This window comes from Aquila chrysaetos, chromosome 9 (genome assembly GCF_900496995.4).
Source record: "Aquila chrysaetos chrysaetos chromosome 9, bAquChr1.4, whole genome shotgun sequence".
Taxonomy (NCBI): domain Eukaryota; kingdom Metazoa; phylum Chordata; class Aves; order Accipitriformes; family Accipitridae; genus Aquila; species Aquila chrysaetos.
The window spans coordinates 25,355,100-25,377,186 of NC_044012.1; the positions used below are offsets into that span (position 1 = coordinate 25,355,100).

General features: G+C 49.1%; 1 protein-coding gene across 4 annotated transcripts in view; it reads left to right on the forward strand.

Annotated features, from left to right (window-relative positions):
- Positions 1-22,087, forward strand: part of GATAD2B (GATA zinc finger domain containing 2B) — a 43,084-nt gene that overhangs the window by 15,711 nt on the left and 5,286 nt on the right. For 2 of the 4 annotated variants that reach the window (XM_030023771.2, XM_030023772.2), the window contains exons 2-7: positions 10,494-10,823; positions 16,313-16,442; positions 16,715-16,846; positions 17,202-17,333; positions 19,554-19,724; positions 21,681-21,996. In XM_030023771.2, the coding sequence (XP_029879631.1) occupies positions 10,495-10,823; positions 16,313-16,442; positions 16,715-16,846; positions 17,202-17,333; positions 19,554-19,724; positions 21,681-21,996 (1,210 nt within the window). In that variant the 5' untranslated portion in view covers position 10,494. Of the gene's footprint in view, positions 1-1,866; positions 2,091-5,368; positions 5,551-10,493; positions 10,824-16,312; positions 16,443-16,714; positions 16,847-17,201; positions 17,334-19,553; positions 19,725-21,680; positions 21,997-22,087 lie in introns of those variants that run through there. The other 2 variants (XM_030023774.2, XM_030023773.2) reach the window with 2 other exon arrangements.

Below are 22,087 nucleotides of genomic sequence, written 5' to 3' on the forward strand. Positions count from 1 at the left end.
AATTACTAAATCCAACCCTCCCCGCACTACCGCTGCAAGGGAAGGCTGATTTTGGGTATTAAAAAAAAAAAAAAATTAATAAATTTTTTTTCTTTTGTCTGTAGCGCTGATGGTTTGATGTAACAGCATCTCCCCCCTCCCCCCTCCCTTTTATTTTCTTTATTTATTTTTTTTTTTCCTCTTTTCATGTCAGCCCTGGCCCCGCTGTGCACGGAGGCCACCAGCTGACGGGCGCGCGTGGCTCGCCGCCAGCGCGCAGGAGCGTGCGGCGCGCACAAAGGCAGGGCCCGCAGTCGAGGAAATCGCGGCGCATTATATAAGGAAGCCTGCGTCATCCCTGGCTTGCTCAGCCTGACGGATGGGGAGGAGAGGTGGAGGAGGATGGAGGCGAACGCTCCCCTTTCCCCCCTCTCCTTTAATAATAATAGTACTATTATTATATATTTTTTTTCTAACTGACCGGTTCATCAAGGGCGGGGAGCATTCTCCAGCTGGCAGGGCTGGCTTTCCCCAAAGCGCGCAGCCAAATTCCCCATGAAGCAGAAGTGTTTTTATATTTTCTTTCCCCCCGTTGAGGGGCAAAAAGCAGCTTTTTTTAACTCTCCCCTCTCCCCATCTGCCACAACCTGAAAATGATTTTATGGGGTAAGGTGTATGGTCTGTTGCGCTGGATGTAGCAACCATGATTACCTCCTCCTCATAAATTAACTTTGCTAAAAATGCAAACTTAGGAGGGGAAGATAGGAGAGGGAAAGCAGCACTTTTTCTGCCCACTGCCTGCTCCCCACTGTTAGGTTCGTACTGTGCAAAACTTGACCTGGGGCTGCAAAACCCAGGGCTGCTCCAAGCTGGACAGCGGCAATCTGGGGTCTTGGGGGGGCTGGGGTTGTGTTTCATGAGCTGTGCAATGCCCCTCACTGCAGCTATGGGTGTTTTATCCAGCGAGATGGAGTCGATTTGGAAGTTGCAATGTGTCTGTACCGACCATGGCACTTTTAGAATCATAGAATCATAGCCAAATATTTTGTCCGTTCATTTATTAATTTGCTTTCTCGATGGGTTTGTCAGGGAAAGGTGAAGGAAGCCGGGTGGGGAGTGGGGCTGTCGGAGGGGGGGGACCGGTGTCTCCCATCGCTCGGAGCTGGGGATGGGAAGGGGAAAGAGCAGAACTGTTTAATGAGTTTGCGCCGAAACGACTGTAAGAATTTACGGTCTGCTGCAACCGAGAGGCAGCTCCCCGATCCTGTCGAAAACTAGCCTTACGGTTTGTCTTCTAAAATATTTTCTTTGTCTTATTTTTTAATTCCCTTCTCGTGCATCTGAATGGCAGGGAGAAGCCTTGCTTAACCCCCCAATTTATGAATGACTCTCCTTTTACGCTCGGTGAATTTTTTTGAAGACTCTGTCAGCTATTTTCTCTTTGTTAAGGCTGTATTTAGGACTGTGTGTTTCTTTAAAGCCTCGTGCACGTTCTGCTCTTGATAAAATCTCTGCGATAGGCCCTACATATTTTCTTTCTTACCTGCATAAAAATTCCTCCATAGGGCTGTAGCGTAGTATTTCTCTTTGCAGCTCACACAATAATCTGAGCCCAGTGTAGCATTTCTTGACAACTTACAATCCATAGCATCAGGATTCAAAGAGCAGCACGTTTTTATTCGATAGTGCGGTGGTTTTTTTCTCCCTTTGCATCAGTGTTCTTGCAGATCTCTCTTCAGACTGCCGAGCCGTTAAGTCATAATTACCTTTTTAGGTTATTATCCTTTTTATAGTATTGTATGGAAATGCTCGTCTTGGGAGCCAGCCATTTTGTGTGTGCTGTGTTGAAATGCATTTTACGACGTAGATGTTGGTTTGTATTCAGCCTAGATGGAAGCGAAGACGTCGGAGCAGTGCATGTGCTGGGCTCTCAGCAGCCCCTAGACACACGATTTCATCCCATGGTGCTGGCGGGCTCCAGACGAGGAGCCAAACCTTGTGAAACCCATGGTTTGCCTACGGGCTCAGCGTGTTTTTAAGCGTGCGAGGGAAATCGTGTGATTCAGGGGTGCAAAAGTGGCTTTTGAACAGCAGGAGTGGAGCACATTCAGGTAAGTTGGACCTTGCCTCCTCAGCGCATGTAAATACCATTTCTGCTCCCTGAGCCCAGCAGAACAGGGCTTTAAACAGCTCTTATTCCACCGACATAATAATTTTTAATATATATATTACGGCATGGCACGGTTCGTGTTGTTTCAAGGGACCAAGATGGTGGCAGAGCTGCCTGGAGTGCTTTCGCTCTAACCTGGCCACAGCACACAGGGACAGACATGCTGGTCAGGTGTTCAGTCCCTGCAAACATGACGGATCATGTGGGGATATTGGGGTTTGGATGCTGGTGCAGGTGCCTGAGTTGCTGAGTCCCTTCTGTGTGACTCTGTGTGTTATAAATGCATTTGTTCTGGTAATCCAGCCTGTTCGCTTTTTTGAACTAATGCAGCCCCAAATGTTTCCGAATTGCATGTGAAGGTGCCCACTTCCCCATGGGTTTTATTTCATGGGGTGGGTGGGGGGTACCCACTTCACTTCTGAATCTCTTGTCCCAGTGGGGCTTATTCCTGCTGGGGCAAAATATGGTGTGAAGTCTAGGTTGAAGCTGGAAGCAACACTGAGCCGTGGATTTAGGCTGGGTCTGGCACTCAGGAGGTAGAAAGGTGGCTCTGTGACCATTAGCTTCCCTGGGTGCTTAGGGTCTGCTTGGATGGCTTGGAAGAATAAAAAATACTTGGTTGGAATTTACTGGTGATTGGTGTTACTGGCTGTGTTTTGGTGGCTGAAGGATGTTGTCCTTCTAGTTGATGATGGTGACTGAAAACTGTTCTTGCCCGCCTGGGATGCGGGAGATGCTCTGCCCTCCTGGACCATGTCAAGTAGTCCATGTCGGTGTTGGAGATATTCCTGTACGTCTCTCCTTCCCTATCAGGCTGGGATAAAAAGCGTCCTTCTCTTCTGCCAGCGCATCGTTAGGCTGTAGTGGTCCTTGCACACGGATGGACTGACGCTGCGCTTGGGAAGAGTAGAAGTTAATCTTTCTAGAAGATAGCCCTTCTCAAAAGGTTTAGGATGCTTCTGGTCACCTGAAGCTTCTGCAGATGCCCATCTGCCTGCGTTCGGTTCTTGCGTCTTGGTGGATGGCGCTGGCAGTTGTCTTTCACCGCTGCTCCCTACCCAAACTCTTCTGATAACCTTTGCAAAGGACTGTATGATCCCATTCCTCATTTGAGTGTGACCAGTTTTCTTTTAATACAGCCACCTGCCTTCCTCCATAGGGCTCTGGTTCAGCGACCTGCTTGTCATGGGGAGGGATTTCTCTCCTATAGGTGCATCCATAAGCCTGTGTGCTGGAGACATGCATGTGCATGCTATCGCTCCTGCAAAATTTTTGGAATCTGCAGTGCCTGACCATTGTGGGGTCATGCTGTAATCTGGAGCAGGATCAGTAATATGCTGTCACAAACAGCCTGGCATTCTATCCCTGGAGATGAACTACCCTGAGCGACTTCCTTGCCACCAGTCTCATCCTTATTGCAAGAGTTGAGCATCCCAGCAGGCTTTATCAAGCTACTGTGAGCTGGGGAGTCCTGCGAGGGCCCTGAACCAGGCAAGGGCTGAAAGATTTGCTTTTGGTGCTTCATCTTCCAAGAAGGTCCTGCCAGGCCAGCACTGCCTCCTCTGCTGCTCCGGGCTGGCTGATCGCAGCCGGTGTTACCCTGAAGCTGTGTTGCATTAAGCAGCAGGTACGGACAGGGTTATAAAGGTGATGTCTTACCTGGTCGGCGAAGAAACAAGAACAGAAATAAACATGTGATCTGCACACAGAGCATGTCCCTTTGCTCTGGGCACCAGTACCTGGAGGAGCTGCGCAGTCCGTGGTGCACGGCGTGTCCTTGCCCTTCTTCTCCTCCGTGAAGACAAGCGGCTCTGCGAGGAGCAGAGCAGGCACCAGGTTTGGTTTGTCCTTTTATTTTCCTTTCATGCTCCCTCAGAGGCAGGAACCCAGGTAGCTGCCTCAGCTTTTCCAGGGCTGCGAGCTGCCTCTGTGTGGCAGCTCCGCTCGTAGTAACTCCTTCTGCTGCTGGAGCAGAGATGAGTAAGGAAACTGGTTGTTACTGGGCGGGGTGGGACTGGGGAGACCTTGTGTCACTCGAGCCACGTGGCCGGGGGAAGATTTTCCTTTTAAGAAATGTCAGAGGAGATCTGTTGTAGAGTCTGTCTTGCCTCGGATGCTTGTGACGGCGGCCAGTATAAACAGCTTTGCAGGAAGGCAGGAGTAGGGTTGCCAGGAAGATTTTGGAGCACGCTGCAAAAAGTTTTAGCCCTGGCTAGTTCAGAGAGGAGGAAGATCAGAGAACCCTCGTGGTGGATCAGAGATCCCTCATGCAGAGTCCAGAGTGGAGGAAAAGAGGAAACTTTGCTCTTGACCAGCCAGGGATGGAGCATTGGACTGTGTCCCATCTCTGCTGATCCACGCTTGGTGTGGTTGATGCTGCCTGGAGTGTGGGCGGCCGGAAAGCTCCAGCCTGGGAGCTAGAGGAAACCTCCAGCAGTGGTGGCATGACTTCTGGATGTCATGGCCTTCACCTCGGGTGTCTCGCTTGGACTCCTGTGAGAAAGGAGAAGTGTAGGTTGCACCTCTCGGTCTGGATCGCGTCCAGAGGCAGAAAGCGGAGGATTTCTGTCTGTTTTTTTCTGCATTTGTAGCCTCCCTCTTGGCTCCAGGGGAATCTTGCTGAGGGTCTGCTGGTTTCTTTTGTAAGATTTTTCCTTCTGCGTACTGCTGGTTTTCAGTTGGACAGGTAGGATGGCACATTATCTTGTGTTGCCTTTCAGCTTTGCTGTGTGTCAGCCTGTTAATTGCAACCCATCAATTAGTTCTGGAGGGTCTGAGTCCGGGAATAGCGGCTGGACGATGCAGTTGGTTGTGTAGGAGTCGAAGACAAAAGTGTGAGTTAACACAACGGAGGAGCCCTAAAAGAAAGACAGGGGAGGGGTTATAACCTCCCAGGGCTTCCCTGAATAAACTTAAGTTGAAATTAACTTCTGCTGATGCTGCCAAATTTTGGTTGCTTGGTCCCACATTCATCAGGTAAATCTCAGAAGGATGTTTATACGTACAGGCAGCGTGTTAAGAACTGGCTATATCTAGTCCCTAGATATACTTGGTTCTCCAGTATAATATTCATCTTTTTGGCCCAACTCACTTGTTCCAGCTTTTAAAATAGTTGTGTTGGTTGTTTTTTTTTCCTTGTGGGTGATGTATCAAATATAAATGGAAAATTGGGCTGCTGCTTTGTTTTTCTGGGAACAGCAAACCTGTCTTTCAAGCACCGGAGAAGTAGAACTGCCTAAAGCTAAAGGAACGTGTAGAGGAGCGCATGATGCTGAAGCTAATGACTGCCTTGCCCCTGACTGTGCTGAAGGCAGCATCGGCACATATGGGCACCGGGCTGTGATGCTCTTGCGTTTCCGCACAGAACAGCATGCCCGTGGGGACGTGAACCAAAAATGAAGGTGAGCCTGTAAACCAGTGGCACTGGAAATGCATGGTTCCAACTGGAGGGACTGCGGAGAGGAGAGCTCTTGTGCTTATAAATTGGGAGGAGATATGGGGACTGGCTGGTGCTGGGGTGGAGAAAGAGGTTTGGAGCTTGCCTGGGTGGTGGCAATGTTCAGCAGCTGCTGGAGCGTCAGATTTGGGGACCCAAAGTCTTTGGGAAGAGCGTCTGCACACCGAGCGACTGTGACTTGTCCATTATATCGGGTAATTACCGTTGGTAGAGAACAAGGGCGATGCTCCCATCACAGCTAGGTGCTGCCTGTTGTTCGGCTCAGCTGCAGAAGTTTTGCTGGGATTCCTAGAAGGCATTTTACCTCCAACATCGGCTGGTATGGTCTCACTGATGATGCTGCATTTCGTCTCTCGGACTGCCCTGCGTCCCTGTGTCATGGGGGCTGAGCAGGGTGTCCCTTCTCTCCCTCTGGCCTCCTACTCCCTGGGAGCCTCTTAAATGTTGGCTCTAAACTGACACAAGCTTTTTTTTTTTTTTTTTTTGTAGTCAGGAAAGCTTTCTCACCTACAGAGCTGCAACTGGAGATAATTACAGTCTGTATCAAGTCAGAAACAAAACATGTTTTATAGCTCTCTTGTTTTCCCCTGGGGGATTTTGCCACCATTTGAGAATTTTGTTTCAAAATTTTTTTTTTTTTTTTTTTAAATAAAGTTCCTTAGGGAAGTGAGAGGGAGAGCCTGCTTCCTGGGATGTGCCAGATCTGCAGGAGTGTTTTGCTGGAGGGAGGCGAGTCTGGATGATCTGGTTTGTGATGCTGTGTTGGTGGAGATGTGCCGTCATGCCTGTTGCCTCCTGTCCTTCAGGTGTGACTTGAGCACACCTGTATTGTCTGGTGCAGCTGGATGGCATCGCTCAGTGTGCATCCATTTAACATGGTCCTATTACTGTCTGATTAATGAGGTTCGTTTCTTCTGAAAAGTGGCTAAAATTCAGAGGGGGGGAAAAATCTGCTTTCACTTAGTTTATAATCCTAGATTGCCGATAAAGAGGAGATGCTCCACAGCCGGTCCTCGTTCATGAGTCAAACCAGAGAGGTTTAACCTTTGCTCTTTGTTTGCGTTACTGTGACACAGAGCGGACTGGTACTGAAGTTCCTGTCTGACCTTCAGACTCACTGAATAGCCTGTGGTTGAAAGAATTCCTGCTCTTTTCTGCTATTTTTTGGCTGAAGTAGAGTGCTCTCCCCTGGCTTGCCCAGTTCTGCAGATGAGGTGCTCTGGAAATTCCCAGGGCTCCCAGTAAAGCTGCAGTTTTTCCCCTCCCCTTCCCCCTCCTCGCAGCTGAGTGTTAATGCTGAAGGGCCCCATTCAATAAAGAATCTGAAGCCTAATTTAATTTTTATTGAATCTGGCTGAAAGCGTGTGCTCCTTACCAAGCCTGGAAAGCTTCCTCTTGAAAGGATTAAATAGTTGTGGTACCTGTTTCTGATAACAGTGCTTTTGATTTGTTTCTAGTACTGAAGCCACTCACGTTAAAAGGGAGGGCATTTTGAAACCCTTCAGGTACCATCTACTCACATCTCTGCAAGCAGGGATTTCATTCATGGTCTGCTCAGTCCTTTCCTCCTGCAGCAAGTGCATGTGCTAAATGATGCTGCTGAAATCCCACTGACTGGTGGCCATCGATTCCTGGAGGCTGGTGTATTGTTTCCTCAGTGTTTGTTGGCCAAGACCTTGATTTCCCACCCAGTGCGTTCCTCTTCTGTGTCCCGAGACAGTGTTTCCTGCTTGTCCCCCAGCTCTGTGCTAGCGGGTGACGGCAAAGCTGGAAAATCACAGGGATACTGTGATGCTCAGGGACGTGGTACCACTCTTGTGATGGAGCAAGATGGGTCCATGTAGGTGAGGGACACCCAAAAACCCACTTTGGTGATGGGACCAGTAGGTCTCTGGGCTTCCTGCAGGGATGGGGAGACAGAAGGAGACCATCTGTCTTGCAAAGAGGCCAAGCAAAAGATTTGTTCTCCTTTTGTACCGCTGCTGTCTCTCCTTTGTGGTCTCAGTGGTGGTGAGCCTTGGCTGCTGCTGACTCCATTGCTTGGCACAGATCCTGCCGGTGCCTCTGTCGCTGGCTTTGTTTCATGCTCCCACTCTGATCGGAGCATGGTGATAACACTCCTCATCACCTGTGTGCCTGCAGACGGGGCTTTACAGCTTCCTTCTGCTCACGGGTGTGCAGAGGCAGCCCAGCTCCAAATCAGCAGTTACTAGCAGGTAATTTCTTCTCTTTTCCCATGTAGCAGTTCAAAGGGACAGCAGCTACTGTGGGTCTTTAAAGGAAACACACAACTCCACTCACGTTTCATGGCAGTGGTTTAGCTTGCTTAAATAACTGCCTGTAAAGGTCTTTGGCTCAATCTGAAACCTCATCAGAGCCCAGCAACTCTCCCTTTGGGTATGTTGCTTTTTTTTGTCTGTGCCAGGTTTGCTGGATGTGGCACCTTGAGGTGCAGATGTCACCTTTCATATTTTTTAAAACGGGCAAATTTTTACAATATTCTGATGGTTTTCCTCGTGCAGGTACATCTCACTACCCTTCTGAAGGCCAGAAGATGACCATTGTGTGCTCAGGAGGCCTGAACCTCCTTTGTGCACTCCAGTATTGTTTTATTTTTCTGCTTGCCAGCGATATTACAGCAGTGTTTGTCTTGGTGTCAGAACACATGACGTGAAATATCCATGTGCATGAAGCAGCACAAGGTTTTTGAGTACCAAGACGTAATTCAGTGAAATTGCTTCAGATTGCTTATCAGTCAAGGTGGCACCAGCTCTCCTATGCTTGGTGGGTGTTGTTCTGGGGTTTTTTTTAAGCGATATATTCAGTTTATGTATTGTATCAATGTGGAGCTTGTTTCATACCGACAAAGTGGCTTCCCAGCAGGGAAGAACCTGCAGGATGACTTGACCGCACCGTGGGGTGGGTACCACTATCTAGGGATGCTTTTTTAACATATCCTCAAGCAAACACTGAAGTGGTGGCAGGTTAGAAAGTGCCTGTGCTCCCTCCCTGTGCGTCAGCCTTTGTCTGCCAGGTATCTGGACTTCTCTCTCCTCCTCCTCCTCACTTTCTTTCATCTCCCAAGAGTATGAAGTGGGGGAGACAGCCGTGGAGGGCCTTTCATGGCTGAGTTAATTGGAGCTCGGAGCTTTCCCAGCAGCCGGATCCAGACCACAGCGCTGGGTGCGGTGAGGCTTTTCGCTATCCCATGGTGTCTTAAATAACCCACCGCCACTCACAGCTTCAATTTAACCTGGGGTCACTTCTTAGGGATGGGGGTGGAGAGCGGCATTTCATGTGTCTTCCTTGGCTTGCCTGTGCTTGCCTTTCTATATTTGGTTGCAGTAGACGTGTGTTTTCCTGCAGAGAGACTAGACTGTCAGGTAGAAAGAAGTCTAAGGTGCTCACCCTGGATGTGGCAGCCTCTTTGAGATTGGGCTGTGCCAGAGGTTTGGTCGGACTTTTTTTCTATTGCATTGCAGATGTGTGTTTGTTTTCTTGCTGCCTGCTGTGACTGCAGCCCTTTTTTTAAGAGTAAAGTTTCTCTAGCATGGTTTATACCCTTGAAACCATATTGATGCTGTAGTTGAACTTGTGTGACAGCTGTACTTTGGAAGATGTGTAATTATAGGGGATTTATAACTGAGGCAGAACAACATTTTCCTGGTAGAAATTTGGCTTGGCGAAGGTTTATCTCGTGAGTGACTTAGAGCCAAGTTTAGGAAGCTCCACCTGAAGCGAGCATGGAGGAGCAGAGGTGCCCGAGATTCGGCCGCTTTGGCCTCATCTTTCAGCCTGTAGCACGTAGACCTTATTAACGAGCCCCTGCAAGCTGCTGGCGTGTGGAGCAGAAAAAGTTATCGGTGTTCTTGAGACAACTACATTTTAATTCTGACTTATTCCCCACTTGTTTGTCATCGTCCCTAGCCCTGGTCTGTGTGTCAGTAGGTAAAGATCTCACCAAGCTGGTCTTTCCTTTTTTCAGGTGGAGCTCCCTTGGCTTTTTTTTTGTTGTAGCTAGTTTCTTATCAGCCTGGGAGCAGAGAGATAGGTTTGGGATGGGCTCTGCGGCTTCTTCCTCTTTTTACTGCATCTGTTTGCCACGGGGCATTTCTGCACCTGGAGGAGAGGCAGGGGAAGATGGAGAGGGAGCGTGGGTGGGGATGGTCCTGCATGTGCCTTCAACCTTTGAGTGAGAAGGTGCCTTGCATTCCTCTAGAGGAATTGATTGAGTGAGAAGGTCCCTGCATTGCCGACTAACAGGGCAACTTCGGCCGAGAGCGTAGAAAGAGCAGGAAAAACCGCATGGTAGGAGATTTTCTGTATTTTGGAAGCTTGCTACCAAACTTGGCGTGCTGTGGCATTCGTACTGATAGCAGGGGGCTCAAACCATGCTTCGGGTCCCCTCAAAAAAAAGAAGTCCATGGCATGAAGCCTGCAAACAAAGCCTTACAAAAACTAAGGCCGGGCATCTGTAGTGCGAGAAGGAGCTGAGCTGCCCTCGTGTCCCTGGATGACTCGAGTGTTTTCCAGCTCCCCTTTCTAGTAAATCTTGTCGAATCGCAGCCGGCAGTGTTTTAATGCCGAACGAGGGATTGTGCCCTCATTCTCAAGGGTTTCGGGGTGCTCTCGCCCTTCAGGTGCGTGCGGTTCCTTCTGCTTGGGAAACTCCCTGCCTGGCTGGTTTTAGGATCGGGACTAAAAGTGTGCAGCACTGCTGCCAGCAGGTCACTGCATGCAGGCGCGTGGGAGGTCGGTGCACCCCAAGGAGGGAGGCTGGGTTCGGAGGTCCCTGCCAGCCCCGGGGGAGTTAAGCTGGGTCTGCCACAGCCGTTTTCTGTTTGCTGTGATACTGATTGTGTCCTTGTGTCAACCTCTGTCCTGCAGGATGGACAGAATGACGGAAGATGCTCTGCGCCTGAACCTCTTGAAACGGAGCTTGGACCAAGCAGATGATCGGGATGATGTCCTGGCAAAGAGATTGAAAATGGAAGGACATGAGGCGATGGAGCGCCTGAAGATGCTGGCACTGCTGAAGAGGAAGGACCTCTCAGGCATTGAGGTGCCCCACGAGCTCCCGGTGAAACAGGATGGTGTGAAAGTCTATGAAGAAAAGCTGAATGGGAGTCTTAGGCCCCATGGGGATGGCAGGACTGCAGGGAGGCCAGGGAAGGAAAACATTAACGATGAGCCAGTGGATATGAGCGCAAGGAGAAGGTAGGTGCCAAATGACTAGAGTCTGTAGCTTGCCTGTTGTTAATCCTGTGCTCTGCCAGATGTGAGAACCCAAGTCAGAAAATAAATCAACATTCTGCGGGCCTGGGGGAGTCTTCCTGGTGTCTGCAAGGTCCCTTTGGCTGAATGCCGAGGAGCAGAGCCTGCTCTCCCGGTAGAGTTTCTCTGGAAGGCATTCAGCGCTATTCTTTCATTGTTTTTGCTTCTGCTGCCCTTCTTATTCCACCCCAAAACCAGATGGATTTTGTTTTTTCCTCCCTCCATATGTTTAGTATTATAAGCTACAACTGTTGGGTGGCTGGCAGAGCAGACCCTGCCAGTGCGCGTGAAGGAGGAGGGCGTCCCCTCCAGCCAGGACTTTTTATTAGCACCTACAAAAGTGGCAGCAGAAGTCCTTTATTCAGCTGGAGGCCAGATCTGATGCAAGTGGCACAGACAGTCGCTCTCAAACCTGACCGTGGCCAGGCTAGTGCCTCTGTGAGGAAGAAGTAAATGTTTTTTGCTGCTGAGCCTAAGACTGCTTGTGAGAAGCAGTTGCCTGAGTGATCGAGTGCTGGTGAGCTGTGTCTGTTTTCCAGGAGAAGTTCCTCATGCTCTCTGTATGTCCAGTACCCACACACCTGATTTTTATCATTGGTGAACTCCTGCAACTCGATTTCTGCGGCCAGCACCTGCAGCCAGGTTCTGCATGGGGGAGTTGGAGTGAGAGGGTCACGTGTGAGAGCCTGTCCCATGTGCTGCACAGCACTGGTGCATCCTGCCTCTGTTCTTGTTTCAGCTTTCTTGGGAGGGAGAAGGAAACAAACGTTAACAATTTTGATTTTTGGCTTGATTTGGATACCGAGCCAGAATGGGCTTGGCAAACAGGCTGAGGAGCAGAATGGGGGAGTCCTGTTTAAAGTAGGTACAAAGTGCTGAGAGCTTCTCTTGATATTTTGGTGGATGAAAAGCTGGACCCGAGCTGCCAATGTGTGCTGGCAGCCCAACAAGCCAACCGTCTCCTGGGCTGCATCACCAGCAGTATGGCCAGCAGGTCGAGGGAGGGGATTCTGCTCCGCTCTGGTGAGACCTCCCTGGAGCTCTGCGCCCAGCTCAGGGGTCTTCAGCGCAGGAAAGACACGGAGTTGTCAGAGCGGGTCTGGAGGGGAAACACAAAAATGATCCAAGGGCTGGAACACCTCTGCTATGTAGAGAGGCTGAGAGAGCTGAGAGAAGAGAAGGCTCTGGGGAGACCTTGCTGTGGCCTTTTGATACTTATAAGAAAGATGGGGACAGACTTTTTAGTAGGGCCTGTAGTGATAGGACAAGGGGTGATTGTTTTAAACTAAAAGAGCGGAGATTCAGACCAGATGTCAGGAAGAAATGCTTTATGCTACAGGTAGTGAGGCACTGTCCCAGGTTGCCCAGAGAGGTGGTCAATGCCCCATGGTTGGAGACATTCAAGGTTGGGTTGGACAGGGCTCTGAGCAACCTGATCGAGTGGGAGATGTCCCTGCTCACTGCAGGAGGGTCGGACTAGGTGACCTTTAAAGGTCCCTTCCAACCCAAACCGTTCTGTGATTCTATGTTTTCTTGGTGCTTCAGATGAATGACTGCACCTTGCTCAGGAAGCAGGTATCTGCAGTTGAAGCGTGTTTGAAGGAGGCGGTAGTAATTCCTATGCAAAGCTGCAGCTTGCAACGACAGGAGCTGCATTTGCAGGCCTGGAGATAGATGCCAGTGTCCCAACTGGTTGAGTATGTCTTTGCGTGTGGACGTATGGGAAGTTTGGTTGCTTCAGCAGGAAGGTCTGAGGGCAGGGTGAGCCCTCTTTGCGACAGGGCGCATGTTGCCAGTGTTGTCTGTTCTCACTCTCCCTGTTCACCGAGGAACTGGGATCGTGATTCAGCAAAACTGAGATTGTTTTGTCTTCATGGATGCGTCATATCAAGGCTGGTTTTTGTTGTTGGTGGCTTTTGGATAATGAGGGGGTGCTGCCTATGCTTCTGGGGGCTGCTGTCCCAGCAGGGGCTGGTGAGCAGGTGGTGGATGGGGGATATGAAGGCAGGGGATCTCAACGTTTCAAGCCCCTTCTGGGTGCCGTCAGTATAGTAAATATTATAAGGATTAATGCCTTCATAGGCACTTGCTTATCTGTCACACCCTGGCTTGCAGAGCATCAGAAGTGGTGAACAGATCTGGAGTGCCAGAGGTTGAAAGGAGAAAACCACCTGGATTATTTTTGTTTAATGACAATATATGTGGCTTAAATCTGCCTGGTCACCTCTGCTGCTGGTTCAGCCTCCCGTAAAATCTGAAGAACTGCATACGGTGGGGCAGAGATGTTACTGTTGTGCACCACAGGGTTTTATCTGTGCTCATGGGAGCATTCAGGTACAAGCAACACCCTTTGTAGGTGCCTAGGGTTTACTTGTGTCCTGCTCCAAGTGCATCATTGGGGTGTTGCACCTCTGAAAAGTGCAGTTCTCCCAAAAAGCTCTGTGGGTGAGACAACACGGGTAATACTCAGCTGCTTGGCAAATGGGTTTAAGCTCTCGAGGTGTTAAATGCTGTAGGAATAACCGTGGCTCTGGGTAAGTTACTGTGCAGGTCGTCTTCTCCCCAAAGAGCTGGCAGGTGAGCATTGGGCACTGTGGAGGGCTGCATGCTCAGCTGAGTTGCTTGAATATTGTGCAAGACGCAGGGAATCCAGTTAGGTACCAGCACTGGATGTGGATGCTTGAATCACTAACTGTGATTGAAAAGAAATCAGCCCTAAAAAGAGGTAGAAAAATTCTGCTATGAGTTTTGAAATAATTGAGAGCGAAAAATGTTTCTAGCAAGAGAAATAAGGCTAAGGGGTGTTTAACTTTCCTAACCAGCTGATAAGGGGTCAGTAAGCTGGAGTTTGCTTGGGAACGTGCTCCATGTCTTCGCACCTCTGCCTGCCTCTTGTGCTGTCGGCATAGCACTTCTTCCAGTAGTTTTGTTGTAATTATGCTCTTCTCTTGACAAAAGTAAATAAAACAACCCTGACATATTCAGCAATTCTTTGCAGATGGCCCTGTTTTCCCCTGTCTGGTTTTGACACTGGCTTTGCTTTTTTCCCCTCAATGGAATGTAAATAAAACAGCCTGGACGTATCTGGATGCTTGTGCAAAATAATCACCAGCAGCCATAACGACAGCCCTTGTTTAGGAAAATCCTGAACCAAAATTCACTACTTTATTACTCCGGGTGTGCCTGATATGTGGCCAAGGATGCGAGAGGAGCAAGAAAACCTGTTGTCCTCAACGCCTGATTGCCTTCAGTCCTTCTAGTCCAAGAGTTCGGGATGCTGTTACTCAAAGCAAGCACATCCAGAGACTTGCAGCAAAATAAGGGACTTGGTTTTCGTGCCTGTGGGGTCCGTGTGAGCAGCCCTGATGCTGATGGGGGAAGGGACCCTCTGCCAAAGCCTGCTTTATTTTTAACATGCAATCCTGTGCATACCAGAGAGCCCTTATCCAAACACTTGGTCATCACGGTATTTGTTGACATATGAAACTCCGTTTGGGGGATGGTGGCTGTGAGTTGACCCGGGATACCTGCTTTGTTGCAAGGACGTGTTTATTCCGGAGCAGTTTTGTGTATAGACATGCCTAACTGATAGTTTGGAGATAGGCACCTTGGGTAGCTTGCAGCAGAAGCCAGATGAAATGCCGTGGGAGGGCAATGGACTGCTCAAGAGCTGTTGAAGACTCACCCAACAGCAGCTCTTGCTCTTGGTCAGCTAATTATAAAACTCCTTGGATGCAGGTTGGTTTGCCTGGACAGGCTTGGGCTGACTTTCTCTCGATAGGATGCTCTGGACCTTCTCTGCCGACCATACTGCGGGGACAGACCACAAACTCAGCCCCAGCTGGAAACCCTCCTGCTACTGGCGACCTGAGAAACCTCCTTCTCTGCTCTGGAGAAGGAGCAGCAGCTGGAAAACCCCTGGTTTGGGTCCTGCACGGAGCGTCTGTGGGGTGCTGAAAGGAGATCCGCAAGAACAGGATATCTGTTGATCAGCGGATACCATGTTCATATGATGCCTTAAATGTGTGATGGCTCACAAAGACGCTATTGAAGGCTCTGAAATAATGCACCCACAAATACCATGCAGAGCTGTGTCCTGGTGCTTTTGGGTGCAGCTGAGAGCTTTCACAGCTTTGATTTCTTTTTTTTTTTTTTTTTGATGGTTTGGAGCAATGCTGCTGGGGGCATTTCTCCAGCTGAAGAGTGACCTGCAAACTCCGTGATCGATGGAGTTCGCCGTGGATGTGCAACGGCTGGAGAAGGGGACAGCTACGCAGCACTAGTGCTTTGAAATGCCCCCGAAAGCAGCTGTAACATTTGGGAGATGAAGCTGTCAAAGGCAAAACCCCCTGCAAGCCAGCGTCCCACTCCGAGCATCCTCTCTGGATCCACTGTCCCCGGAGTGGCCAAGCCTTGGAGCTGGGATTTGGCTCCGTGCTTCCTCCTGGGTGTTCAAAGCTAAAAGTTTCGGATACGATAATCTGTGCATCTCCTTACCCCCGCAGCCTCACACCAGAGACCTTCCAGTGAGTTCGAGAGTGATAAGTCTGTCTGCCTTGGTAGCAGTGTGCCTGGCACTTTTATAACTGTGGTGCTTGTCCTTCTTCACACTGGACTATCTAGCATTTTTCCAAGGCTCTCCAAGCACCATTACATTAAATTGGTGATAGCAAAGGACTTTTATTAGTGTCTCCTTACTCTGAATGATGCCACCACGAATAATGCGGTGCTTGGATACTGCTGGATTATAACATTGATTTTTTATTTTTTTTTAATTTTTTTTTTTTTCCCAGTGGCGGGCTGTTGCCGTTGCTGCTCCTTTCATTTACTGATTTTTAGGTCATGGTTCAACTGGATCTTTTGACTCTATGCAGGGTATTTATTCAGATTTTCTTTTATGAAGTGACCTTTTAAAATAGATTTGTATTGAGATAGGCTTGGAGTATTTACATTTCTGTTAACTGGGGGGTTTAGTCCGTTCTCATCTCCAGCATTGTGGTGATCTTCCTGAGTAAGTATGAACAATAGCAGGCCGGAGTATCTACCCCTGTTCCCTCTCATCTCAGCACCTGGCTACAGTTGTGTCTCCCTATTTAGTTACTATATTGCTCATTATTAACACCTGCCTGATCCTCTCACGGATAGGGTTTGCATCACGTGTTTGCTTACATTGTGCTTAGAACAGCCCACCTTTCGCCCTGGTGAAGAAAATGTTTTTGAACAAGTCTTTTCCCTCCTGCGCGCAGAGGATACTTCTGTCCTAAAACCAGCGGTCCACTCCCGTTCATTGGCTCTGCAGGTGTAGAGAGCAGTGCTGAGCTCCGGTTCGCATCCGTGGTGGAGGGGGGTTTATTCTGCACCCAGATTTGCTGCCTATGTCCCAGTGCTGAGGCTCAGTCTTTTTTTTTTTCTTTCTCCCTTCTGTTACACAGTGACCAGGACAGGGGACGATTAACCCCTTCGCCAGATATAATTGTCCTCTCCGATAATGAGGCATCCAGTCCCCGTTCCAGCTCTCGTATGGAGGAAAGACTTAAGGCAGCAAATCTTGAAATGTTTAAGGTAAGGGGTTTCTTGGCTGTCCCAGGTGGCTCCTCCAGTGGGGAGCCGTTCTGCTGCAGGAGGTTTCTGCTTTTCCGAAGGATTTGGGAGCTAAGGGGGTTTCTGAGCAATGCGGTAACTTCTGGGCATTAGCAATCCAGCTCTTGCATCCTTGGTTATCCTTGGTACAAATTCTTCCTTGTGTTAAAGCTTCCTCATGCTCTCTTGCCACCGAGGCATAGGTAGCAGGTTTCAGCTGTTTGAGTTTTGACTGATTTTCTGCCTCTTCGTAGGGTAAAAGCATAGAGGAGCGACAGCAGCTGATCAAACAGCTTCGGGATGAGCTACGGCTGGAGGAGGCTAGGCTTGTGTTGCTGAAGAAACTGAGGCAAAGTCAGCTGCAAAAGGAGAATGTGGTACAGAAGGTGAAGCTCTGAGCAGCATGGTTTGGGTCTGGGTGGGATAAGGGGAAGGTGCTTGGCCTCGCAGAAGCCTGTTAGCGGGCAAACACTGAAGACTTGCTCTGCTCTTGGACCTTCCTTTACTCCACATTTGACCTCCTGTGTGATATTTCTTACCAAAGTGTGTCTGTAGCAAATCCACAGCCCATCCTACCCAGCATGCTGCCCTCAGGGCCAGCTGAGAAGATAAATCTATGCAGCTCTGAAGTATTAGTATTTGATGTAGCATCGATGAGGCTTGGCTCGTGTCGGGTCTGTCAATGGATTTCCTTTCCAAGCACCATGCACTGATGCCAGTTCTCATTTTCTCTCAATCTAGACTCCAGTTGTCCAGAATGCGGCATCTATTGTCCAGCCATCTCCTGCTCACGTGGGACAGCAGGGACTGTCCAAGCTTCCCTCCAGGCCTGGAGCTCAGGGGGTTGAGCCTCAAAACTTAAGGACATTACAGGTGAGCCTTCCTGACACCTGTTTTCTGTGCAAAAGACTATAATTTTGTTTGGTGCACACGCAACGCTGCACATTTGTCTCTGCCCAACTGAGATACTTTTTCCAAGAGGCAGATAAATGCTGGCAGTTCCCAGCACCATGAGTCGAACAGTCTGGTGTCCCACAACTGGTCTGGGAAATTCTCTCTGCAGGCGAGGTCATCTCTGAAGCTGATCGGTGGAGACTGAGCTATCCCCATAACACTTCATGCCTGTCCCAGCACTTGGCCCCTTGCATGATGTGTGTGGGGAGGTCTGGGTCCTCTGCTGCTTCAGAAGTGGCAGATTTTTCTGCAGGGAGGTCTGGAGGTCAGTCCAGCTGACAGTTTGCATCGTGTGAGGTGGAAGGAGCTGACTTTAGATGTGGTGGCCCTGAGGAAAGTTGTCTGCTGCTTGGGTAATGCAAGTTCTGGGGCTGCAGGGAGAAAACTGCTCATTTGCACGTACCCGCAGGAATCGCCAGTCAGCAGACCTGCTTTTTGAAACGGTGCAGAATGGTCAGAGGAAGAGGGTGAAGAAAAATGCAAACAAAACAGGGAATTGAAATGTTTACCTTCTTTGGGAAAGCACTATAGGCAGAGCAGGGTGCCGTGTGACATGGCTACCTTTCTGCCTGTGCACTGGAAGAATGCTAATTCTAGATGACACAATTTTTTAACGTCGCACGGGTAAACAAGAAGCCAACGGTATGAGCTCACTGAAAGGAGGGCACTCGGCCTGTGCCTGTGGAGCCGGGTGTTGACGCTGATGGGCGATGGGGATTTCTTTCTTGGGGCTTGGTCCAGCTCTGCTGCAGGGCTTGGGGTCCCCTGCCACCTTGGGGCACGCTCTTACCCCTCCCCAAATGTTCCTCTTCTGCAAGCTCTGTAGCATCAGGAAATGGACTTTGTCCTTTCAGTAAGAGTCTGTCAGTTATATTTCTTTGATGGTATATTGGAATATACAAAGTCCCAGCGATGCGGTTGTGAACCTAGATGCTGGGAAGATGGTGTATGGGATGAGGATGGAGGTGATCCTCCAACTTGTCTGTCTGCCTGTAGCTTTCTCTCCTGCTTTTGTCAAAAGTCTTTCATTTCAGTCTTGCTGATCATTTACTCCCTCCATTAACCATCTTCTTTGTTTGTGGTATTTGTTTTCTTTGCTATAGCAACGATTCGAGGTCAAGTCTATTGTGGCTTCGCAGTGGGATAGGCTGGTAAAGGAAATGGGCTTTAGGAGAAGAGGAAATGCATTGTTTGCACAGTCTTTGTGAAGCTTTTCTTATGTGTGACAGCGAAGAACCTCATCTAGAACAAGTCTAATAAAAAAAAGAAGGGGGGGTTGAGAAAAAGGTTGTCAGACAGGAGGTGTTCAATGTTTTGAGATCATTTCTGATAAAAAAATTGAGCTCTTCTACCTGTCATCCCCCCTTGGAGCTGTTCTGGTGGTGCTCAGAGACACAAAGACCTTGCCACAAGCTGAGCATTAGGAGAAGCCTGGGCAGGTCAAGCCCTGGCTCAGCCTGCGCTCAGGTCTTTCCAATCCCAGTGTCATGTTTCTGGCTGCTCAGCATTGAGGTTTTTAACAAGCCTCTGCATTCCTGCACCAAAGGCAAACACCCATCTCCCTGTTAGTCAGGACTCTTATAACTGTTTCACTTTGAACTTGGGCACTGGTGTGAATTCTGGTTTTAATAGCCCTATGCAGCTGGCAAACAGCTGTCTTTTTTTTTTAATCCTCTCTTTTCCCCTTGCGTTTTTCCATATTGATCAAATTGATGGGGTTGTTTTTAATGCAAAGATAGGCCACGAATGTGTGTCTTGAAAATTACCTTCCAAAACATCCCAGCCTAGATCCTGGCAGTCTGTCCTCTTCCCAATGAGCAGGCTGGCTCCTGGGAAGCAGTTGCTCCACGAGATTACTACTCCTTTTCTTGACTCAGGTGCTATCCCAGCCTCTCTACAGAAAATATGAGTACATTGAGACATCCTTCCTCCAGGCAGAATGGCTGTGATTATTTAAAATAAAGGACAATTAGAGGAAAAGTTAAGTTCTTTCAGCGGTGTCTTGCGTTAGAAGTTAACTGGAATTACGGATAAGTGGAAAAGCTCTCTGCTGTTGCAGAGCCTGATCAGGGAACTAAAAATTCTGGTGTGCCTCAAGTCTTTTTTTTTTAATTTATTTCTTGTTTCCTTTCTCGACAGGGTCACAGTGTCATTAGGTCTGCCACAAATACGACTCTGCCCCATATGCTTATGTCACAGCGCGTGATTGCTCCGAACCCTGCCCAGTTACAAGGGCAGCGGGTTCCTCCTAAACCTGGCCTCATCCGCACTACAACTCCAAGCATGAATCCAGCCATCAACTACCAACCGGTACGTTACTGATTTATTGCTGGATTTTAGGCACGGTTGCCTGGTGGGGTTAGCAAGAAGGGAAAATAGGAGGTGCCTTAAGGAGTCTGATGAGTGCCAGGGTGCCATGGAGGTGCTCAGAGCTCAGCATGAAGACGTTGGAGTGAAGCTTGTAGGTGGAAATATATCCCAAGCGTGGGTGAAGACAGATGTCCTTGACCTGTGTGGAAGAATGAAATGATAAATAATTTTAAAACTTCCTATTTGGAGCTGCCAGCTACCAAAGCGCTGGTTCATCTGAGCAGTGCTGGCCTCCTGCTGTAACGGTGACATGAAGATCCCACTGAAGCAGGGTGACTAGTTTGTGAGCAGGTCTGGTTCCTCTTCCCGCAGCCAGTAGCAAGCACTCACTCACTTGTGCTTTTCTTCTGCTTTTCTCTGCTGGAAGAGCACAGCAAGCTCCCTGCAGTCGAGGAGCAGGACGTTTAAACCCACTTGTTTTACTTTTGGAAGACTGGAAAGATTTCCATGAAGACAGAAAATGGAGAGGGAAAAAAAATAACACTTTCTGGTTCTAGCACTGGTGCTGCGTAAAGCAATCAAAACGTTCTCCTGCGAACGGCCTTGGTTCCTGGGCTGCATCTCTCCTGCTGTGGCACAGTTTCTGTCCCTTGTCCGAGACTGCAATGCTTGGCTGAGATTCTCTGTGTGTGTGTGGGCCCAGGTTAATGACCCCTGTTAATTCCTTTTAGGGTTTGTCGCCAGTTCTTAAGCCATTTAACCTGTCCTAACCATAGTATAGTGCAAATGTGTGGATGATAAACATGACTACACAACAGTCTGAAAGTCTTGCATCTGAACAACTGTCAAACCAACCTAATTACGTGTTTGATTAAAAAAAACACTCCAACTACTCTTACAGAAGAGTTTTAAGTTCATTAGTGTTAATTCATCAACTGTTTATTTAAGTCTGCATGAGTTATCCCTGATAAGCTCTGCAATTAATTTTCCTGGACCTACATTGGACTAAGTGGATTGGGATGAACTTGGCTCTGCCTTTTTTTTCCCCAATCAGTGAAGCATTAGGAGTCTTAAAAAAGAAAAGTGGGGCAAACTGATTGATCTTCTGTGTGTTATTCTTGATCGACACGACCATGTCCCTTGAGATTTGGTAGCTGACCCCATTTGAATCGCTGAGAGGGTTTGTTACTGTTTGGGATTTTCTCCTTTGCATGCGTGGAAGTGTTCATACCTGGGAAACAGGTAGGCTGGGTGAAAGGCTGGCAGCAGCCCTGCTTGGCCTTAAATAGGTTACAGGCTGATGGCTTCTTATCACAAAAGACTGCGAAAGCTGCATCCTCAGGTCAGCAGAAGTCTTTGTGCTTTGCTACGGTCACATGCCAGAGGGACTGCGCATCCGAATGAACGGAGGATGCAGAAGAAAGCTGCTGGAAATGGAAGAAGAGGGAATTGGCACATTCGGAGCACCTATGTGGGAGGGGACGGACACCATCTGGCAGCAGGGATGCTGCCTGGGTGCCTGCCAGATCAGCGAAGCAAGAGGTGGAGGAGCAGAACTCGACAGTGAGCGATGGTGCCGGCGCGTGAATCACGGCGCTTTGCGCTGCCTACGTGCAGCAAGGCCAATGCCGGGTCCCAAGGCTGGACCCTGCGCATGCATTCGCTCGCCTGCAGAAGTCCCTGGGCTGCTCTGGATGCCAAGACTCCTCTTGTGGATTCTGGTGCACCGGAGGCTCCTCGGCACCGGCACTGCTTTATCGTAGGGAGCGAGATTAGCTCCCTGCTCCCAAGTCCCAGCATGACTCCTGTCTCCCCAGGTCCTTTTGGGAACATTTGCAGAGGGAGGGAGGGTTGTGAGAAGGCAGTCTGGTTCATCCAGGTTCCTTTAGGGCCTGAGCTGTAGTTGAAGACTGTATTAATTTTTTGTATTAATCCTCATCTCCTTTTCCTCTCCAGCAATCAAGTTCTTCTGTTCCTTGCCAGCGTACGTCGTCTTCAGCCATCTATATGAACCTTGCCTCTCACATCCAGCCTGGCACTGTGAACAGGGTGTCGTCTCCACTCCCCAGCCCTAGTGCTCTGAACGATGCCGCCAACTCCCAGGCAGCTGCCAAGCTTGCCCTCCGCAAGCAGCTTGAAAAGACACTGCTGGAGATCCCACCCCCGAAGCCGCCCGCTCCCCTGCTGCATTTCTTGCCCAGCGCAGCCAACAGCGAGTTCATCTACATGGTGGGGCTGGAGGAAGTGGTGCAGAGTGTTATCGACAGTCAAGGTGAGCTCGGGGGGCTGCAGCTTTCCTTGACCACCACGCTGACAGTGCTCCCACGTGTCATTTCCTATTTTTTTAAATTTTTTTTTTTTTT